This window comes from Nuphar pumila, chromosome 9 (assembly GCF_984573655.1).
Source record: "Nuphar pumila chromosome 9, dmNupPumi1.hap1.1, whole genome shotgun sequence".
NCBI lineage: Eukaryota > Viridiplantae > Streptophyta > Magnoliopsida > Nymphaeales > Nymphaeaceae > Nuphar > Nuphar pumila.
In genome coordinates, this window is record NC_143257.1 from 110,226,443 (window position 1) to 110,250,249 (window position 23,807).

At 38.6% G+C, this 23,807-nt stretch overlaps 1 protein-coding gene across 1 annotated transcript; it reads left to right on the forward strand.

Moving 5' to 3' along the window:
* The first annotated feature begins 321 nt into the window (after window positions 1-321).
* Window positions 322-14,040, forward strand: LOC149828853 (dihydroflavonol 4-reductase-like1). The gene is made up of 6 exons (XM_090017155.1): window positions 322-469; window positions 6,367-6,536; window positions 7,408-7,596; window positions 10,368-10,530; window positions 11,461-11,653; window positions 13,890-14,040. Exons 1-6 carry the CDS (start codon window positions 322-324, stop codon window positions 14,038-14,040), a joined length of 1,014 nt encoding a protein of 337 aa, XP_089873281.1.
* The last annotated feature ends 9,767 nt before the right edge of the window (window positions 14,041-23,807 follow it).

The following is a 23,807-nucleotide window of genomic DNA, read 5'->3' on the forward strand; positions in this document are numbered from 1 at the left end:
ACCATGTGGTATGCCTTATGATGGGACATCATATTTTCTTTACTTTGGTCTTCAGGGGGCTCCAATCTTGTCATTCCAAATATTCTATACTGTAAGGTCACGCGACCCTCACTGTACCCTTAGAACCCCCTTTATTTATTTACTTATTTGTCAACACTACTATTTCATGAGGTTTCTACTTCAAGCTTTTAGCTTTGCAAAGTTTGCGTGTGACTCACTTTCCTTACACTTTATCTCATCCCATGCTTTCACGCCAACAAACAAGGAGTTGAAAAACTATTAATGCACAGAAAAGGAGGAGCTGTTTTCAACTTTAGCAGGATGGAAGGCCTTATGCAGCATGGGGATGCCATTGTTAACGCCAACAAGAAAGTATGCGTCACGGGGGCATCAGGATATCTGGCTTCGTGGCTTGTTAAGCAACTGCTTCAATCAGGATACACTGTCATCGGAACAGTTCGAGATCCAGGTAGCATTATAGCATCCCAGCTTGATTCTATAAAGAAATAACTGTAGCATAGGGCCACTAGAATATGATAACTAGGGATGTCAACGTGTCGGCTTTACCCGGACCCGACCCGAACTAAATCCTATAGGGTCCCCGAGTATGGTGATGAATAACAAGACCCGATTAAGACCAGGTTCTGACCCAAATATCTGATTAACACATGGGTCTGGGTATATATTGTAAAATTTTATACCAGACGGGGCCCGGACCTAGTTTAATGTAAAAATGATAAAAAATATTATTTTATTATGGTTTCTATTATGGTGGGTCTAATTACACCCGGTTCGGACCTGATACCATACCCAAAAATCGGGGTCAGGTCTGCTTCCACCCGTGTGTCCCAACCAAACCCAAACCTTTGACACCCCTATTGATAACTGAAAATATGAGAACCAGTGTGAATGAGGCATTTTTGATGTTTGTTTTATTATAACACTGACCTGCAGATGTGTTCAACGTGATCTATTTGATAGGAATCAACTATTGGATCATGTTTTTTCAACAAAAAAACATAATTTTTGGATGCTTGAATATTTATGAAAAATTTTGGCCATCGATTTTCAAGCTTTAAAAAATCCTGTTTACACATGAATGATTTGAGAGCGAGTCCGTTTAAAGCCATATATGACTTTAAAGCCAAATAAGAAGATCACATCTAAGAAAAAAAAAACAATAACAGCCATAAAAATCTAGGTTCACACTTTGGGTGCTTCTATGGTAGACACTTAGGGGTGTCAACCTGTCGGGTTTAGTTCGGACCCAAGTAAAACCAGGCATGTATCGGATTTTTAGGTGGTATCAGGGTTGAACCCGGGTCTAATCAAGTCCACTATAAGAGAAACCATACTCAGACCTGATAAGAACTACATGAAATAGACCCAGATCATACGCGATAAAATAATGTTTTTTTATCATTTTTACAATGAAAAACTATGGGTCTTAATTGGAACTCGGGTCTGGTATAAATTTTACAAACTATACTCAGATCCATGTATTAATCGGACCATCGGTTCCGGACCTGTGTCTTAATCTGGTCGTCTTATTTATCACCATACCCGGACCCTATAGGGTTTGGTCTAGGTAGAGTCCGGGTAAACCTGACCTGTTGACACCCCTATATATACAGACTTAATTTACATGGATCTATGCACTAAATGCAAAATTTAACCTTTGGATAATGAATAGCATGTTCTATTACTTTCATGTGTTAAAGTTGACTCCAATAGAAGGTTTTATATCATTTCTAAATCACCCTTATTTTCATGAATGGTGAATGGTTGATTTTTTACTATTTCAAAAAACGAATATGATGGTGTATTGAACATGATAAAACCTTCTAACATAGTAAATAAATCATGCTAAACACACTTGTACCGTTCGATTTACCATTTGATTCTATACAGAGTGTATGCCATCATAAGGTATCATGGTACTTAACCATGGTATATTCTCTCATATAAATAAATAAATAAATAAATAAATATATATATATATATATATATATATATATATATATGTGTGTGTGTGTGTGTGTGTGTCTGTGTGTCTCTGTGTGTGTAATGGTGCGCAATCATATTGGTCATCAATCACAATTTTGATGGACGACCAATGTAAAAAATGCCAAAAAACTCGCTAAAAGTGAGTTTTTTCTTTGAAAGAATCGTTAAAATGCATTTTAAAAAAGGATGCTTGTATCCTCTAAGTGAGCCTAAAAAAAGCAAAAAAAACATTGTTTTCAATATTTTTTTTACATTTTTTGCATTGACCATCCATCAAGGCCGTGATGGAGATCAATATTATTGTACCCTAAGGGTTGTGCAGCTCTCTCTCTCTCTCTCTCTCTATATATATATATATATATATATATATATATATATATATATATATATATATATAAAGAGAGAGAAAAAGAGGATAGTCCAACCCTTGTTCTCCCTTTCAAAATCTATATGTTTTTTGAAAAATATGTCTGGATAGATGTCTCTAAGGTTAAGAACATATTGATTAGACTCTTAGATCTAGGGGTGGCAATCGGGTCGGGTTGGCGGGTTGGCAGGTCCAATACCTCAACACGAACATGACCTGTTTATTAAACGGGTCAGATGTGGCAAACACGAACACAACCCATTTATTAAACGGGTAATCCGACACGACACGGTTAACCCGTTTAATAAACAGGTTGGGTCAGGTCGACCTGATTACACGACACGATGACCCATTTATTAAACAGGTAGACGACCCGATAACATAGACACGATAACCGACCTGAGTAACCCGCAACCAGATAACATAGACACGATTAAACGGGTTGTGGGTTGCCAGTTGGCAGGTTGTGGGTTAACGGGTTGTGGGTTGACGGGTTCGTGTAAACGGGTTGACCCACCCTCCTAACCCGTTTATTAAACGGGTCAAACGGGTTGGCGGGTTGGCATACCCCTAACACGAACATGACCCGTTTAATAAACGGGTTAGGCGGGTTGACCCGTTTACGACACAAACCCGTTTAAGCCAAACCCTAACCCCACTAAGAAGCGGGTTGGCGGGTCAGGTCAAATTTTGCCACCCCTACTTTGATCAAAGTTTTTTTGATGTCTAGGTAAGATTTTATAACATAGAAAAAATTATAAGTTTCAGAACCGATATAAGATTTTATAAGATCATTGTACAATCCTTTCTATGCATAAAAAAAGTTTGATCTAAGACTCCTTCATATCTTTTCAACCATGGGAATTACATCCATATGGCCAGATTTGCCACAAAACATATATAGATTTTGATGGGAAGAATAGGAGGTGGACATCTCCCTTCTCATAATATATATATATATATATATATATATATATATATATATATAGAGAGAGAGAGAGAGAGAGTAATGCGTTCTTTAGGCCTTCTCTTTTGTGAGGTTCCTTAAAATAATCATAGGTTTAAGTATTTATTTTTTCTCACGTCTAACACCATAGATGTGATCTATAGGATTTATTTAGTGGAAACCAACTTTTGGATAGCAAGAATCTGACTTGTATTCCGGTGATCCAAAATCAATGGCTATGAAGGTACCGGTTTTTTCCGGTATAGAAAAATATTTTTTTCATCGAAAAAGCATGATCCAAAAGTCGGATTCCACTAAATCGAGCATGCTAAACACATCTAACGGTTCAGATCTATCATAAAACACTTAAAACTTATGGGGCAGAACGAGAAATGGGACTTAATATGTTCAGTTTTCTCTCTTTCTCTCTCTCTCTCTATATATATATAGTGCTATTGAAGACACAAAACTATTAAGCTGAAAATCACATATTCAAGCTTTAACGACTCAATCTAACCATATAGATATGTTTAGCATGGTTTATTTGCAAAAGATAAAAAAATGGATTATGTTATTTCGATTTAAAAATATGAATCAAATTTTCAATCTCTTAAAAGACCTGCTTGTATGTCATGATCACATGATTCAAAACTCATTTTCTATTCAGTAAACCTTGGAGATCACATCTATAAGGTTTGATTTACAAAAAAAGGTTTAAAAAAAATATGAAGAGAAGATGCTTTATACTCAAAAAGTTGTCTTGGATAGCCTGCGCACACATGATTTTTTAAGTTAAGGACAGGTGTATTACCATCATCTCTCTCTCATACACATTTGCTGCAATCGTCAAGCAACTTAGGATCCCATCGTGCTAGTTGTTTTGACTCCATCCAATTGGTTTGTTTGGGATCGAAACTTTGATTGTGCCTGTGCAAGTGTCTTTTCTTTTTTCCAATAATGATTTACATGAGGGTTAGCCCCCCTTCATTTCATTGACAAAATAAAAGCTAGCTACAAAATCTACACCCACAAGGGGGACAAAACCAATTAGTCGGTAAAAACAATGTGAGGGGCTTGTTCTTCCAAAATACCGGTCCGATCAGGTGCCATATGATGGCACAAAAATTTGTGCCTTAGACACCTAATCACCCTTCATCTTCGGGATAGGGCCTGTTAGTTGTGGGGCCCAAGACCCGGTGAGGGCGATCAGGTGCGTAAGGCACAAATTTTTGTGCCATCATATGGCCGGACTACAAAATTCCCCCTCTTCATCATGTAAAGGATACAAAAGCAAATTACAAATGGTGATACATGGTTTATCGTGAAGCAGAACGAGCCTATGCACAAGGTCAACCGACCCTTCGGTTGGATGCAGAGTAGACATTCTCTTGCCCTCCTGTATAGCTTTAATCCAAGTAATCCAGGTCTTTATTTTTCTTTTGAAAGGCAAGCTGGGGTTAGGCATGTCACGGGCTGGGAAGCGAAAGCCCCCGTGACGTAGCTTCGGGCAATCACACACACCGAAGGCAAGCCTTTTAAGCGCACAAGCAACACACAACACACGCGCACGAGCGGAAGCAAGAGTACGCGTATGCACAAGCACAAAGAGAGAGAGAGATGCAAAAAGCTTCTTTATAGATACTTGAAAGCAAAGTACATCAAGAGGAGAAGAGAGGGTCCGAATACACGGGGTCCTTAGGCCGTAAGGCCTTGTGGGGCACTCTAGAGTGCCAAAGAGGTATATACATCAGATCAAAAAGGTGAAAAACATGGCGGTCCGGAACAAGGCAGACCCTACCAGTTATTATTCAAAGTACCACTGGGTTTTGAACCTGAAGCGTCCCACCACAAGGAGACGTGCACTGACAGCTCCTACCAACAATGTTGAGCGCCCGTTGATAAGTAAGCTCGGTCTTGTAGGAGGTAGTGAACGAGATTTGGGAGCTATAACCTCGCAATCGCTCTCCAACTCTTTCAAAATCAACATTCTCAGGAATAAGGCTATAAGCTGCGTGGGATCTCAGGTTCAAATCCCATTGATGTAGAACTTGGATAGTTGACATGTTTGCAATGCCCTGAGATCCTTGGATTTTCTCAAGATAACACTTTCTCAATGTTAGTGAAACATGAGGGGCATGCTTATTTTAATCACAGGCTATTTAGCTGTGAAAGTTTTGTACAAAAGAAAGTGATTTATGTGATTCACATTATTTAGGAATTTACTTTCTCAAGTTTGCTTTTATGTTGTGAATTTGAGCTGTGTGAAAATCTATCATGTGAGAATGTTTAATATCATGTCATGTCACCGCTTTATCATATTTACAGCTATCCATTTAATGTTTGTGAAAGTTATTTATGGGGTTAAACTTTCATAGGTTGAAGCTTTAACAATTCACATAAGGAATCACATTCACAGGTTTTATTTTTGCATGTTTGCAATGTCTTTATGAAAGTTTTAAAATGTGATTCAAAATCACAAAAAAAAAACGAGTCACAAAATCATAGGCGTTGCAAACATGTTAAAAAAGTGCAAGTTGTGATTATGATTGCCAGCAGTAATTGTATATTGTGAAAGCCATCTCAAAGATTAACTTTGTATCCAACAATCATAGGTTTTACTTTCTCAACTGTGATTGTTCACTCCCACTCATTAAAATTTTTGGAAAGAAAAACGAAGTTACGGTGGAAGCCCATCAATCAAAGCAGTACCTACTTCTCTTTACAAGTTGTGACTGGCCGTTAGGCCTGACCCAGTTAACGGGCCAAGTCCGGTAGGCCTGACCGGATTTGTCGAACCTTGTGTAAATTACACAAGGGCCTGGCACGATTAGGGCCTGATTATCTAATCGGACTAGTTCCGACTTGATTCAGAACTCAGAGCCCGAGCTGCATACCCAACAGCCCGTCGGCTACCCGATGGCAACCCCTAGATCCAAAAAAAAGAAGTGAATTTGTGAAAAAAATTGTCATGCAAGGGGCTATCAATTGTAGGTGATGGAATTGCAAAGACATAATGATTTCCATGCATGCATGGATAATTTGTCAGGAAACTACAAGAAATCAGAACATCTTTGGAAGTTGCAAGGGGCCAGAGAAAGGCTTCAACTGGTGAAGGCCAACCTCACGGAGGAGGGTAGCTTTGATGATGCCATCATGGGATGCGAGGGTGTATTTCACACTGCTTCACCTGTCATTGGAGCTAACCAAGACCCAAAGGCATCTCTCTCTCTCTCTCTCTCATTGGAGCTAACCTATCCTTTGTCGCAATCTGGGCAAGTGGCTCCGGCGTGAGCCCATTTTATCTGTCTGATGTTCTTTTCTCTTATGCTTTCTTTATTTGTTTTGGCTTTTGTTCTTGTTCAGTTCATGGGTTCAACATTTTGTTGATCTTGATGAGTGGTGATGTTGAATTACTTTAGGCTCTCTCTCTTACGTTGCCTGTTAATTTGTGAATGTGTGACATAACATTAAACTAAGGAAGTCTCTTTTCTTTGAAACCAAGAATATTATTAGCAAGGTTGTTAAATGCGATGAGGCTAAGCGAGGCATTGAGCCTGCGCTTCGCCTCTGAGGCGTACGCCTCTCACAACTGGAATGAAAGTGAAGCGGTGGGAGGGGAGGCAGTAAGAGAAGGACCACCCGCCCAGCTGGTACGGAAGCGAGGGATATGCCGGTCGTCCGGTGGTCGGAGAAGACTGAGCAGCAGCTGCAGCACAGCAACTCCGGTGGTCGGTGGTCACAACTGGTCGGAGGTTGATGAGGGGCACATCACAGCAACGCCTCAGTACCTTGAGCATGCGCCTCGCCTCTGAGGCGTACACTTCAGGTACTGAGGCGTACGCCTCTCACAACACTGATTATTAGGATGGGCACTTTTCATGCCCATACCTGAGAATTTGAGTTCGATTGGGTCAGGTACCTGATACAAACTGAACCCGTTGGCAGCCTTACCCACCATATATTTCTCATATGCATGTTTGTTCACCTTTTGGAAGAAAGAGGCCCTATTTCATACTAAAGAGAGCCTCTTTTGTAAGAAAGGGCATGAAACAAACGCCCCCCTTAATATTTGTGTGATCATGTGCAGACTGAGATCTTGGATCCTGCGGTGAAGGGAACACTAAATGTCCTGAGATCTTGCAAAAGGAATTCATCTCTCAGACGCGTGGTCTTAACGTCATCAACTGCAGCCGTGAGGGCGCGGGACGACTTCGACCCAAAGGTCCCACTTGATGAATCCTCATGGAGCTCGATTGAGTTATGTGAAAGGCTCCAGGTAAAGGAGAATTTGCGCTCAAACCACCTTTCTATTTGTTTACATTTGTTAAGGAAGGATGAACCCAACTCACAACTTCATCCGTTGATGGAATAGCACTTGAAAAATGACTCGAGAGAGAATTCAGGATAAGTAGACATGGTAGGAACTGGAAAATCCCTTCCTATTTTCATGATTCCACCATTCTTCTGTCCCAAACAACTCTGCAAGAATCAGCAACCTTGATTTCTTGTAATTACTCTTATTCCCCTCGGGTTTTCTCTTTGATTAACTCCTCCTTCCAAACAATTGCTACTTTCAATCTTACGGGCCTAAGAACTACAACAATATAATATATGTTGTGATTTTGAAGCTCGTGCTCAAGATTACAATAGGTGGAATCTAATATTGATGCTATTAGGGAATACAAACAATTACAATAAGAACAACAAAGAACAACACCAAACAAGACAAAAAAGTTTTATTTGGTTTGACAAAATCACCTTCACAAGAAAATTACCAAGAGCATTTATTAATATAATCAATCACCGATACAAGATAGAATAAATAAAACCTAAACAAAAACAATTGCACCTAGCATCAAAGAACCACTCAACAGAGAAAAACTATCATCTTTCAACACTAAAAGTGATATACTCTCTCTTTTCTCTCAAGTCAAGAAGTACCTCTCTTTCTTTTCAAAATAGGGAATACCATTTATTTATAACTCTCAAAATCAAAGTCTTTATTCATCAGGAAACCTCATATCGGTTTCTATTTCTCATCTCATATGAGATGTTAAATAAGAGCCTAAAAAGAATTTTATGTGGCAAGGTAAGTCCTAATTCAATAAAGACTCATTCAAACCACAATCAATCATATAATGGATCAAAACCCAATTAAAGTGCTTGACATTATCCTCTTAAGAAGTACAATTACAATAAAACAATTGCTACTTTTAACCATTTTGTGTTGGTTTCTGTTCCTGTTGGCAAAACTTAAGCTAACTGAGTCGTTTCACCATAGAGGGTTCAGTTTTGATGCTTTTGGGTCCTTTAACTACTCAGAGGTTTTAGTTTGCTTGGTTATAAAGTTCAAAGAGTACAAAGTAGCCTCATGAGCATGCTCATCGGCCTTTCCTAACCTCAATGTTAGATTAAGCTTTTCACTTGGATAATCTACTCATTTGTTGGTGACCCTATGGGGAAAAGAAAAGAATGATGGTTTTGGATCAAATGATATTGAAAACCACCAATTCAATTGTTTTGCATTGAACACCAAATCCCTCAAAATTCTTTTGAACCAGGGATTTGGCATCCAGCCTTTGATCTATCAAGATGGGCGGTAGATATTGAAAATCACAATCAATGGTGACTTTAAAAATCACCTATCCCAACTAGCTTCCTTTAGCCAGACATATATCTAGGGATCACAGTGGACCGAAGAAACGGGGTCCCACCCCACCTCGTCCTGTTTGGATCGGGGATGGAGGACATGAAACAAAGAATGAACCGGGAATAAGGGTTAAAATCAAAACCCGTGTGGGGATGAACTTAATCTTGCCCCTGCCCTACCTTACCCCGCCCCGCCCTGCCTCACCCCATCCCGTTCTCTATTTTCATTCAAAAAAATATTATTATACCCTTTTACATATTATAAAATCTTATATATATATATATTCCTAACCTGAACGTAAAACTTTTTCTCGAATCTCTCCTCTCTCCTTCCTTTAGCAAGTCACGCAAGCTCCAATTTCTCTCCTCTCCTTCCTCTAATGGTGGAAGGCGGCTGCAGCGAAAGGACCGAAGAAACGGGGCCTCGTCCCATTTGGATCGGGGATGGAGGACATAAAACGGGAAATGGACCGGGGATGGAGGTTAAAATCAAAACCCGTGTGGAGATGGAGGGCAAAATTTTGAGACGGGTGGGGGTGGAGACCTTGACCCCAAGGGCCCCCGCTCCCGCCCTTGTCCACTGCCATCCCTATATATATGCATGAAATTTCTTCAGTGCCATATCATCCCGAAAGATTTCAAGTTCATCAATTTTCAAACATCTATTCTTTTAGTGAAAAAAATAATATTCAAACATCTAAAATGCCATTTGTTATTTAGTTTGATATTTCCTAGAACTTTCTCAAGTGTTATTAATTTTCTCCAAAATTCTAATCCTTTTAAAACATGAAGGTCATGCGCTTTTGCAAAACTTATGCCCAGTCATGTACAGGATGGCCCAACGATCAGGTGTAGTTAGGGGTGTCAACAGGTCGGGTTTGGTTAGGACCTAGGTGGAACCAGGCTTGGACCAGATTCGTTCCATCCCAACTACCATATGGCTCCCAACTAGACCTGCTAAATGAATCGAGCATCTCATAACTTGGTTTGATTCGTTTGTGATCAGTTGGTATAACTTGTGAGCCGAGCCATAAGCAGCTCATTCAGCTTAAAATGAGTCAAGCCCGAACATAAAGAGTTATAGATAAAATATATATTTTTTATGTATAATTTATAAAGAAAAAATTGAATATATATATATATATATATATATATATATAAAGAGAAAGATGCATAAAAAATATATATAAAATATGAAGTAAACAGAATAAAGAATAAAGAATTGGGGATGATTTCTAAAAAAATAGACAGAGCCAGCGCCCCTAGCTCTCTGATCTTGGGGATGATTTAGAAAAAAACAGAATAAAGAATTCTGATTTCATTACTTATTTATTTTTTAAATTTATGACTGGCTTGGGTTGTGATTTGTGATGATGATGATGATGATGGACAACAAAGATTTGGTACGCCTTATCCAAAACGTTGGCTGAAAGAGCTGCGTGGGAGTATGCCCAGGAAAGTGGGATTGACTTGGTCACTTTGCTTCCCTCCTTCGTCATTGGCCCCAGCCTACCACGTCACCTCTGTGCAACAGCATCCGACGTTCTGGGTTTGCTTAAAGGTGCGGTTCAGTGTGCATATCATTTTTGCATGCATCATGGTTTGGTAGGTGTGGATCTGATGGATCCAATATCCATGCTCGAGGATACGGTTGGATTTCTGGAGCATCCAATTTCTCGTATCAACTCCAACTGGATATGACTTTGAGGCCCATATTTCTTCATGTTTTTTTTTTCATTGGAGGACCTTAGCATGTGCCATGTTTCATTGGAGGCCCTCAACATGTGAAATATAAGCGTTATATATATTTTTTCATTTGAGGCCCTAGGCAGTGGTCTCAAATATCGAAAAGGCCAGCCGGCCATGATGGGATCGATCCTACATCCAGTCCTGGCTATCCGGCCAACGGCGAAGATAGTCCACATTCTCACCTGGATGCACACTGATCCTTGCTGTCCAAATGTATCAGTTGGATGGTCAGGATCTATTGCAGGATCCTCTTTATCATGTTTTACTCGATAGGATTCTTTTTGGTAGATCGGGTCCACTCATCCCCAAAGTCATCCCTATCTTTATACCCCCCCCCTCTTTGGGATTTCATTGATGCAAGTAGTTTTGATCAAATGGGACTCCATAAATATGATTTATGCGTCTCATTTAGTAAAGATGGACATTTAAATCGCCAAAATCCGACTTGTGTGCGTGTCCTTTTGGTGATTCAAAGATCGATATTGACAAAATACAAAATTTTGTGATTTAAAAAATCATATTTTTGGTTGAAAAAAATATGATCCAAAGGTCTATTCATATTAAATGGATCATGCTGATCAATTCATCTATAGGGTCAGATTTGATCAAAACAGCTTGCATCATAAGATTTAAGGGGGTATATGAAGATGTGATATGGCTTAGGGGACGAGTAGAACCAAACTCTCATTTTGCTCAAGTAGATCTTATCTAACTCCCAATCGATCTATTGATTGATCAACAGGTGATGCGTCAAAGTTCGCGTGCCATGGAAGAATGGGGTACGTGCACATCGATGATGTGGCACAGTGTCATATCCTTCTTTATGAAGATGCAGGAGCTCATGGAAGATACTTGTGCTGTGCAACCGTCTTGGAGAATGACGAGCTTGCCTCCATTTTAGCAAGCAGATATCCAAGCCTATCCATTCCAAGAAAGTACGTAGATCTTCTCATTTCTAAATCTTAGAACAAAGGAGGAACATAAATAAATAACAGATAATGACCTAAATGCTTATCAATTTGACAAAATCCCTCACATGTCCAAAATTTTGATTCTCAAATTTTTAGGATATTTTGCCCCTCCGCCAACATAGCACAATGTTCTCAACTCATTGTTGCGAATGTCCCTAAAATATGCGAACCTCTTTTTACTAAAAAAAAAACACATAAGGGTCACATTTTGAGGACCTTCGCAACTCACAGTTAAGAAGGTTCCCAAAATATGCGAACCTCATTTCACTAAATACTCTCACATTTATGAATGTCATGACCTTCGCATGTAAATGTTCTCACACATTTGCGAGCGTCCTCTTGCTTGTGCCCCTTATGTGATTTTAATAAAAAGAGGTTCACACGTTTTGAGAATGTTCACTACTAATTTGCAAAGGTCCCCAAAATGTGTGAACCACCTTTAACTAAATACTCTCACATTTATGAATGTCCTGACCTTCGCATGACAATGTCCTCATACATTTATGAATGTGCTATTGTATGTGCCCCTTAAGTGATTTTAGTAAAATGAGGTTGGCATATTTTGGGAACCTTCACAACTATGCATTGTGAATGTTCTCAAAATGTGAGAACCTCCTTTAACTAAATACTTTCATATTTGTAAATGTCCTGACCTTCACATGTGAATGTCCTTACACATTTACTAATGTCCTTCTGCATGTACTCATTATGTGATTTTAGTAAAAGGAGATTCGTACATTTTAGATACCTTCCCAACTATAAGTTGTGAATGTCCCCAAAATGTGTGAACCCCTTTTAACTAAATACTTTCACATTTATGAATGTCCTAACCTTCTCATGTGAATGTCATCACACATTTACAAACAGCCTCTTACCTATGCCCCTTATGCATTTTTTGTAAAAGGTGGTTCACATATTTTGGGACCTTCACAACTCTATGAAGGTTGTACTATATTTGTGAATGTCCTCATGCATGTGCCCTTTATGCATTCTTTTTTTTGGTAAAAGGAGGTTCACCCATTTTGGGGACAGTCACAACAATGAGTTGTGAACATCGTGTTATATTTGTGGAGATCCTCTTGCCTTACCCCTTATGCAATTTTTTTAAAAGAAGTTCATATATTTTAAGCACATTTGCAATAAGGAGTTTTGAACGTCATGCTATATTTGCAGAGGTTCTCCTACTTGTGCCTCTTATACATTTTTTTTAATAAAAAGAGGTTCACACATTTTGAGAACATTTGCGACAATCAATTGTGAATGTTGTGCTATATTTGTAGAGGAGCAAAAATATCCTAAAAAATTAAGAATCAAAATTTTGGACATGCAGGAGATTTTTTCAAATTTGTAGGCATTTAAGAAAGCATGTCATTTTGCAAGGACAATATGATCATTTTTCAAATAAATAAATGCTTTTTGCGTGGGTGCATATGATGCTTGTCTACCTACAATCTTTTGGTCTCTTGCACACAAGGGCTCTGCTCATCTGGTAGGCGCAAGAACGTCACCAACTTGACGGGATGCCATATGTTTGAAACCCACAGTAGGCATCCTTCGCTGTATAGTTGAAGCTGGGTATTCTCCTAGTTGGCAGGGGACATCAGGGGTTTTACCAACCGATGGCCAGCCAGTGTGGAAGATAACAATGGGGCTTTGGCTTGGATGACTAATCCAATATTGCCATGACACGAAACAGAGCCTAAGCTGCGTTTGGGTCCCTTGAATTGAAGGTGTATCATGCATTTTCACAATGCACGCTGTTTGGCAGCCCTCAATCGAAGATGTGTTGCATTTTTCCTCTTCCTGTTTGATAGCAATCGTGTTGTCAAAACACTACACTGAAAATAATAGTTGGCAGCCCCAACACCACATTTCAACACCATTTAGATGATGTTTTGGGCACCTCCATCCTCAACACCACATTTTGGCAACACATGTAAATGTTATTTCCATCTCAATGCAAGACTCCCAAACAGAGCCTTACACAATGAAAACATCAGCATTTGGAAGGCATCGTTCTTGTTGAAAAATTGTTTTAGCCACACACCAAGGCCAGCCTAGCTTGTGCCAAATGAAGAGCATAATCAGAGTATCCACATACTCCCTCTCTTCACACTCACACAAACATAGATTTAGAAGTTTGGGTTTTGCTTATTATATAAGGTTAATTGTTTTTGTTTTTCATTAATGTGCACGTCAGGTTTGAGAATGTGTGGAAAGACAAGCCCTATTATGAGTATGACACGTCAAAGCTTCAGAGCTTGGGGTTCAACTTCAAGGGGATTGAGAAGATGTTTGATGATTGTGTTGCATCCCTAAAGGAACTTGGCTACCTACAAGATGGCATATAAGACTATTATGATGTTGCTCAACTTTTGTTACTAGAAAAACCAAGATATGAATGCATCTAAAGAGAGGATCTCTCTCTCTCTCTCTCAAGGAAAATACCCTTTAGTGACCGATGATTCTGTCGATAATGTGGTCTTTATCGATGGAAATCTCTGTCCCTATAGGCTTCATTGGTATAGATTTCTACTGACAAAAAAATCTTCCATTGGTATTATGTATTTAACAGTGGCGGAAGCCTCCGTCCTTATTGGCATCAATAGCAATGGAGCTTTTGGATGGTAATATTCATTGCCAATATAAAATAAACATTACCTAGAAACTTCTCCGTCCATTTTGGTATCAATAGGAACAGATGCTTTCATCGGTATTGGTATCAGTAGCGAGGGAGGCTTCCATCGATATTGGTATCAATAGCAAGGGAGGCTTCCATCGGTATTGGATTCAGTAGCGAGGGAGGCTTCCATCGATATTGGTATCAATAGCAAGGGAGGCTTCCATCGGTATTGGATTCAGTAGCGAGGGAGGCTTCTGTCGATATTGGATTCAATAGCAACAGAAGCCTGCACTGGTATTGAACTATATTTAAAAATAATCATAAATTGCATGTTTGAAAAGACCTGGATAAATTGATAAATCAAATAGAACAAATAAAAGCTATATACTTAAGTAATCTTAAGAGTTACATTCAACCAGAAATAGATGACAGAAAAAATCTTACACTTGTGCTATGTACATATATCTACAAAAGCAAGTATAAAACATACATTGCTTACTATGCACATATATCTTACAAAAATAAAAAAAAGGTAATTACAATGCTTGGCTAAAGGCAAGAAAAAAAAGTATATACTACCATCTAGTCTTGCTAGCATTTGGAATTTGCAGGAAGAAATAACCTTTTCTAACATTGAAAAAAACTACAAGGCATCACTGCACGTACACATGAAGATGACAATCGTAAGCAAGAAAACATTCACACATGGCATGAACAGTCTAGAAAACCAACTTCTTTGGCAGACATAAGGAATCTAGTTGTTTTTTCATTTGTAACCAAACAAGGTTGATAGTGCAGAAGAGAAAATATGTACCTTAACCTAGTTGAAGATAAATCAAAGAGACAACTAAGAACCCACTTCTTTGCTCCTCTCTTTCTTTCTTCCTTTTCTTCCCCTCTTCCCCCATATTCCTCTTTGTTCCCTCCTCTTCCTTTTTCTTCTCTCAGAATTGCCTGAACAAAAAGGAGAAAAAAAGGAGCATTTTTGGGTGGGCCAGCCTCGGCCTAGACCCAACACGGCCCACGCCGCACCTGAGTCTCATTTTACTTGTTTAGAGAAAACTTTCTCAATGACTACATTCATCACTACTACCATGTCAACTGAAGAAACATAATACACTGCTATTTCTTTTTTCATAATCATGTCATGCACATATTGATATTTAACCTCAATATATTTATTTTTAGAGCTATGGTATGAATTAGATGTATAGCAACTTTGTTATCACAATAATTTTGAACTGAATCTTTTAGAATATCAAATTTTAAATCATTTAGGAAGTGATTTATCCAAACACCAAACATGGTTGCCATGTTACAGGCTATATATTAAGCTTTCTAGGTATAATATGATACACACTTTTTCTTTTTTCAGGTCTATGTAACTTTCTCATCTCTTAAAATAAACATATAACCATAGGTAGATTTTTTTTATCTTTATCACTAGCAAAATCTGCATATGAATAACCCACAAGCTTTAGCTTATCAACTTGATAACATAGTTTGAGTTCTTTCGTTCTCCTTAGATATCAAAACATTCTTTTTTTTTTCACTACCTAATAAGGAAACCCATGATTTTTCAGGCACCTACTTACTAGACCCATGGCAAAACTTAAATCTTGTCTAGCGGATAATATACATTATGCTTTCAATTTTCTGTGTATTGAGAACATCTATTCTCTCTTGTCCATCTTTTGGACAATCTTACTTGCTCAATCTTAGGCCTTTAATCACAAGGGTTGACTTTGGCTTTGTACTTTTTATTTTAATTTTTTTTTAGAATGTGATCAATATATTTTTTTGACTTAGGGATAATAATTTTTGAATTTTAATTCTAAAGATATATGATGCTTCACTCATATCCTTCATCTCAAATCAAGAATTCAATTAAGAGTTAGTTTTATTTATCATGTATATGTCATTTCCTATAATTAATATATCATCAATATAGAAGAACAAAATAATCAACTTGCTTTTACTTCTTTTGCATATATCCAGTGGTTTAAATTATTTATTTCATAATCCAACTTGGTTATAAAATATGAAATAGCACTGCTCAGGTAACTGTTTAAGCCTATACAAAGATTTATTCAACTTATAAATTTTACCTTCTTGACCTTTAATTTCAAAGCCTTATAATTTTTGCATATATTGTTTCTTTTAATTCACCATTAAAAAAAAATTGTTCTCACATCCATTTGATACAGGTTAAAATCAAAATAAGCCATCAATGCCAATATTATATGAATAGAAGCCAATTTTGCTAGAGGAGAATAAGTTTCTTCATAATTTATTTATTCACGTTGAGAATAACCTTTTGCAACCAACCTTACCTTAAACTTATAAATAGTTCCATCGGCCTTAAGTTTCTTTTTACAAACCTACTTGCTACCAATTGCCTTGCAACCCCTCAGGTAATATAGTTAGTTCTCAAACTCTATTTCTCTATATAGAGTTTCTCTTCTTTCATTGCCTCTATCCAAAATTAAGATTCATTTAAGGCAATAACATCATGAAAACTTAAGTTGTCAAGAGTTTCATCCAAGTCCATTGAATAAAATCTCTTCACTCAAGAATAAGTAATGATTATTCATATACGATGGAGGAGCTCTTCATCTATCTGATCAATAACATGTGAAGATTGCTCATCATTCACAATTGAATCATTATGCTCAATTTCTTGAGTAGGTATCCCTAAATCATTTAAGATATCAAGAGAGACATCATCTTCCTCAAGATCAAAGCCATATTCCTTATTTTTCAGGAATTTCACTTATTTGCTTTCTATAAATTTTGTTTTCAAGATTATATATTCTATAACCTTTTGGGTACTCCATAAAAATGCACTTGATAGTTTCACTATCTAACTTGTTCCTGAACTAACTATAAATTAATACATATAGTGACAACCCTTACTTTCACAAATAACTAAGATCTGGCTTCCTACCAATCCACAACTCATAGGGTGTAATCTCTACAGACTTAGATGAGATTCTATTAAGAATATACATGGAAGTGTTTATAGCTTCTCCTCAAAACTTCTTGGGAAGGTTTGCATGCGTCAACATAGATCTGGTCATACATTAGGATTTTATTCCTTCTCTCAACTAGACCATTCTGTTATGGTATGTAAAATTCATGAATTTTCTTAAATTTGTTGAAAATAATAAGGAATTATCTGATACTTTTATGAGTAATTAATTGACAATTAATTTTTTATGAGATTTTAGATTTTTATCAAGTTCTTTGAGATTTTCGAGCTTTGTAAACATCTTTGGATTTTGATCTCGATGGAGGATCCATGAGGATGGACCTCCATAAAACCGAGTTCAAAATGCACATCTGGAACACTTAAGATCCACTGGATCTCTAAGTTTAAACGAGTTTGGATCCAAAGAGAGATTCAAAATTGTAAACCAATATAATGAGGACTCAGATCCTTTCGATGGACCTAGTCCAAGTTAAGAATAATTTTGAGTTTGGATATAGGAAGGATCTAGATTACTCAAACCACAGGAATGGGATTTGGATCAATTAGGTGGATCCAATCCCAAAACAAATTGGAACCAAGAGTGATCCAAATTATTGAACTTGTGAGGTATAGAATCGGATCCAAATAGAGGAACCAATTCAAAACAATTAAACAAGTGTGTATATATATAATACATATGGATAGAGATCCTTTAAAAAAAATTGAATTGGATCCATTAGATGGACCCAATTCACATTAACACAAAAATGAATATATATATATATATATATATATATATATATATATATATATATATATATATATATATATATATATATATATATATATATATATATATATAGACACACACAAAATATATGGATGGATATCAATTTGGATGCAAGTTCCAAATGACACCCAAAGAGGGGTCTCATTTAAGTAACTATGGGGGTTTGGCCCCATAAGGATCCAACCCCAAACCAACATAAATCTATCCGTTTAGGTTGGATCTGTAAGGATCCAACCCCAAACCCAACCCTTTCTTTTAAATAGGGTTGGGTTGGATCCATGAGGATCCAACACGACCCGATGAAAACCCCCTCCCCACACCATCACATAATTTGGGTTGGATCCAGTGGGATCCAACCCAGTCTGTTTTAACCTCAATATACACCTGGTTTGGGTTGGATCCATAAGAATCCAACCCAAACCTAAATAACATCTCTGCCACAAGAGAAGGGGTTATAAAACCGGGAGGGTGGTGTATGTTCACCCCCGATGATTCACTGAATCCCACATCTGTGTTCGGGGGTCCCAAATAGCACCACATATATAAGCACATGGGGCTCGTATTCCCGTGTATGTTGACATCACTGAGCATTGGAGTTTGGTTCAGTTGCAAAGACTTAAGTACCCTTTCTTGCTATTCTTGCCATAAAACGACGGTTTGAGAAAATGACAAAAATGTCCTTCATTGAAAAAAGGAAAACAAACGGTTCAAAAAAAGGACAAACATGTCCTTCATCCAGAAAGTCGAGGATGATGTTGACTCTTTAAAGTCTACACAGCGAAACGAACCTTAGCCGACGATCCGATGGTGAGTCGACGATCCGATGGTGAGCTGGCGATCCGATGGTCATCCGGCGAAACGAACCTGAGCCATCAAAAATGTTTGTTTGAACTTTTCATCGTCATCTTCTTCTTCTTCCTTATCTGTAAAACCCTCTCTCTCTCTCTCTAGAGAAGAAATCAAGGGAGGCAAAGAGTTTCCCCTAGAGAAGGTCATGAACATCAACCCTCTCACTCTCTCTCCCTTCTCTTTCTACTTCTGTGCACATCCAGCAGATGATCCTACATTGTTCCATCAAACATCGACTGACCTGCACACTGACTGTAGCATCGTTCAACTTGATTCATTGTGGAGCTTAATTTAGAGTTTTTGCCCTTACAAAAAGGGGGTCCGGGGGCTCCCCTCCAGTGCGGGTCCCGCTGCGCGGTCAGCGAACGGGGGTCCAGGGGGGGCAACGCCCCCCGGACCAAATTTTTTGGGAGCCTTGTATAATAGGGGAGTCCTGAAAACACTATAAATCATTGTTGGAAGGCCAAATAACACTATAAATCGTTGTGGGGCTCGTTGGAGACCCAAAAACACTAGAAATCGCTGTAGGAAGGCCTGACAATACTACAAATTGTTGTTGGAAGACCAAACAACACTATAAATCGTGTGGGGCTCGTTGGAGACCCGACAACACTAAAAATCACTGTAGGGGAGTCATTGAAAAAATCATGGGAAAGAAACAGAAAAAGAAAAATAGAAAAATCGTGGGAAGGGGTGTTACAAAAACCTCGAGCAAGAAACAACCGAACGAAACATGAGCCCCACGATTAAACAAAACGCTTTATTGCTCTTTTTTGATAGTTAAAAGAGGGAAAGAAAATAAAAAAATTATACAAGGCCCCAAAAAAATTTGGTCCACGGGGCGCTGCCCCCCGAGCTTCCTGCCAGGGGCGGCCTCCCCTGGACACCCGCCCGCTGACCACGCAACGGGACCCGCGCTGGAGGGGAGCCCCCAGACCCCCCTCCTATAAGGGCAAAAACTCTAAATCAAGCTCCACAACGAATCAAGTTGAACGATGCTACCCACGCTGGGAGGAGCCCCCAAACCCCTCTTCTGTAAGGGCAAAAACTCTGAATCAGGCTCCACAACGAATCAAGTTGAATGATGCTATCCACGCTGGGAGGAGCCCCCAAACCCTCCTCCTATAAGGGCAAAAACTCTGAATCAAGCTCCACAACTCATCAAGTTGAATGATGCTACCCACATTGGGAGGAGCCCTCAGACCCCCCTTCTATAAGGGTAAAAACTTTAAATCAGGCTCCACAACTCTTCAAGTTGAATGTTGCTACCCACGCTGAGAGGAGCCCCCAGACCCCTCTCCTGTAAGGTTAAAAACTTTGAATCAGGATCCACAACTCATATAGTTGAATGATGCTACCCACGTTGGGAGGAGCCCCCAAACCCTCCTCCTGTAAGGGTAAAAACTCTGAATCAGGCTCCACAACAGTCAATGTGTAGGTCAGTCGGTGTTTGATGGAGCAATGCAGGATCCTCTACTGGATGCGCACAGAAGCAGAAAGAGAAGGGAGAGAATGAGTGAAAGGGTTGATGTTCATGGCCTCCTCCATGAGAGATTTCTTTCTCGGATAATCCTGCAGTGCAGAGACTGGGTCTTAAATAATCATTTTTGGGGCACTTAAGTCTTTACAATCACTCCTTTTCTAGAATCATTATTTTTTTTGGTACCAATGGAGAAGAGGGTACTTAAGTCTTTGCAATCGTATCAAACTCCAATGCTAATTAATGTTGACAAACATGGGAATACAAGACACATGCTTAAATACATGGTGCTTTTTGGGACCCCCGAGCATGAGATGCCATATTCGGGGGGGAACATATAACCTGCTTCCTATAAAACCCCCTTCACCCTCTATGTTTTCAAAAAACTCGACACCCTCTCACTCTCAAACTGCCTCTCTCCATCCTCTCTATGTGCACACCTTGCACCACCACCTCTTGTGCTCATCCTCCAACGAGCCACCGCCGCGACTGCTGTATGCCAGAGGCCACCCCTCCTCCATCTCTCTGCTCTACTTCTCTCTCTCTACTAAGTACCAAGCCAGACCCAGGTGAGGTCCTTCTCCCTTGCTTCCTGCCCCCTCCTCTTCTTCTGCTTTTTTTCGACGAGCTGGTAGAGATACAACAAGGCCACCCCCATATCTTCTTTCTTTCCCTAACGAAACTGGGTGAGCAACTGCCATCCAAGCCTTCTTTTATCTGATGGCAGGAGGGCAAGCACCACCGACACTTGCCTCCTCCTCTTCCACCACTTTTCTTCTTCTCCTTGGTGTTTTTTGATGAACCACGACAACAACAGTAGTTGTTGCTCTCTGCCACGCCTTGCTCCCGGACTGAGCACCTGATCTTCTCAAAGATCACGATAGTGATGCCGTCTTTCTCCTCCTTCCCTTTGCTTCTTTTTCTGTGAGCCGCCAACGACAACAACAGCAGCTTCGTTACTACTCGTTGCTCCCTAAACCTGACTCAACCGAGTTAAGCTCGGTTTAAACGAAACCGAGCCTAACTCGATTCAACACAACCGAGCTTGGCTTGATTCAGTAGAACCGAGCCCAGCTCAGTTTTCTCTAACCGAGCTCGGCTCAGTTAAAATTCCCCTCCTATTTTTCTTGGTTTAGCGAAGCCGAGCTCAGCTTAGTTAACTTAACCGAGCCTGGTTTGGTTAAGCTAACTGAGCCTTGAGTCACTTCACTCAAGCTAAGCTTGGCTTGGTTAAACCAAATGAGTCAAACTCAGTTTACTTGAGTCGAGCTTAGCTCAATCAAACCAACCGAGCCTAACTCAATTATGTCGAGTCGAGCCCAGCTCAATTAAATCCAAACCAAGCCCGATTTGGCTTATCCAAAGCAGAGCTTGGTTAAGTCCAAACAGAGCCTGACTTGGCTTAATCAAAGCAAAGCTCAACTTGGTCCTATCGACTCGAACTCGGTTCGGGTTCGATCTCGGTGACATCGTAGTCGTAACCTCCACCAAAAATGTATATTTAACTGTCGTTTATGCTCGGTGCCATCACAATTTCGCAAAAATACTTTGTAAACACCCTAAAATTTTCACCTTCACTCACAAACCCTTTCTCCTTGCCACTGGGATCCACTCTCTAAATCCTTCAGGAAACTAGCTGGTCGACACTCGAGCCAGGGTCATCCAGAGCCCAAATTTTGTCCCAAATTCAAATATTTTAAAATTTAATCTCCATTTTGGCTCAATTTTAATCATCAATTTTTGCCTTCGAACAGAAGTGTTCAATTCTTTATCTCCGCCAGGGGTTCAGGATTTCAAATCCCTTATCTAGGATTTACCTTTTTGCATCTCATTGCATATCATTTCATATTATCTCATATCATTGTATGTCATTTTATTGTATTGCATCTCATTTTCGATATCCAGCACTCCTATTTTTCAAAATATTTAATCCAAATTCGATTTTAAATTTTTTCTTTCAAAAATCAATTCCAAAACCCGGGTTTTAAATCGACATTTTGCTATTTGTTAACCCCCAGGATCTTACATTCTTTTATTTCAAAATATTTTCTTTACAAAACGATCTGGATTCGTTTTAAAATTATTTTTTAACTGATCTTAGTTATCAGATGAGACCTATCTAGGTGGTGTCGCTTCTGGATTTCTTCATTCCTCAAATTTCTTAAATTTTCAGAGTCCTAGTCGGATCAGAACTCTATCTTTTTACTTTTTAAACCATTTTCAAAATTCTATTTCGGTTTAAAATCAGAGGTAGTCTTATCCCTTGTTCATTCCTATCATTTTGGCCAAAATCTTAGAGTCCCAGTTAGATTAAGACTCTTTTCCAAGAGTTTCAGTTAGATCAGGACTTTACTTTTCACTTCTAGTTTTATCTCTTTTTGAGAAAACTTTTCAAAACCCTTTATTTTGGCCAAAATTTTAGAGTTTCGGTTGGACTAGGACTCTGCCTCAGAGTCCTAATCGAATCAGGACTCTATCCTGATTTCATTTTCTTATTTCATTTTCACTTATTTTCAAAAGTCCTTTTTAAAATCTCATCATTTGCTTCTCAGAAAACCAAAAAGTTCTTAGATTTCTAGTCGAATTAGAACTCTTCCACAGAGTCCTAGCTGGATCAGGACTCTGAACCTGACTTCAATTTCTATCTTATTTTCACCTGTTTTCTAAAATTCTCTTATTTGTTTTCTAGAAAACTCTAAATTTTAAGAGTTTTAGTCGAATTAGGACTCTGTCCTTGAGTCCTAATTGGATCAGGACTCTCATTCTGATTTCAGTTTTTACCTTGTTTTCATCTATTTTTGCAAAAAAGCTTCTAAAACCTCCTTGTTTGTCAAAAAAGTCTGAGAGTTTTAGTCGAATTAGGACTCTGTTCCAAAGTCCTAGTTGGGTCAGGACTCTATTTCTGATTTCAGTTTTCATCTCGTTTTCACCTATTTTCGGGAAAAGCTCTCAAAATCTTTTTGTTTGTTTTTAGAAAAATAAAAAAATTTAGAGTTTTGGTCGAATTAAAACTCTGTCTCAGAGTCCTGATCAAATAAGGACTCTGTTCTGATTTCCGTTTTAACTCTCATTTTCACTTGTTTTTAAGACTTTTTTGTCTGTTTTTCAAAAAAAATCCAATTTTATAGAGTTTTAGTCAACTTAAGACTATTTCAAGAGTTTCAGTTAAACTAGGACTCTGACTCTAATTTCGTTTTTCAGCTCATTTTATCAAATTTTGAGAAAAATCTTTTAAAATTCCTTTATTTATCTTTCAAAAATGCAAAAAATCTAGAGTTTCAGTCCGATCAGAACTCTGTCCAAGAGTCCTAATCCAGCTAGGACTCTATTTTGAATTTATGTTTCTACTTCCATTTTCATTCTCTTCACTTATTTTTTTAAAAATTAGTCAATTTCGTAGAGTTC

Coding starts and splice junctions, on each gene's coding strand:
- LOC149828853 (XM_090017155.1), top strand. CDS start 322: ATGGAAGGCCTTATGCAGCATGGGGATGCCATTGTTAACGCCAACAAG. Junction 10,531..11,460: donor CGTTCTGGGTTTGCTTAAAG/GTGCGGTTCAGT, acceptor ATTGATCAACAG/GTGATGCGTCAAAGTTCGCG. Junction 11,654..13,889: donor AGCCTATCCATTCCAAGAAA/GTACGTAGATCT, acceptor TGTGCACGTCAG/GTTTGAGAATGTGTGGAAAG.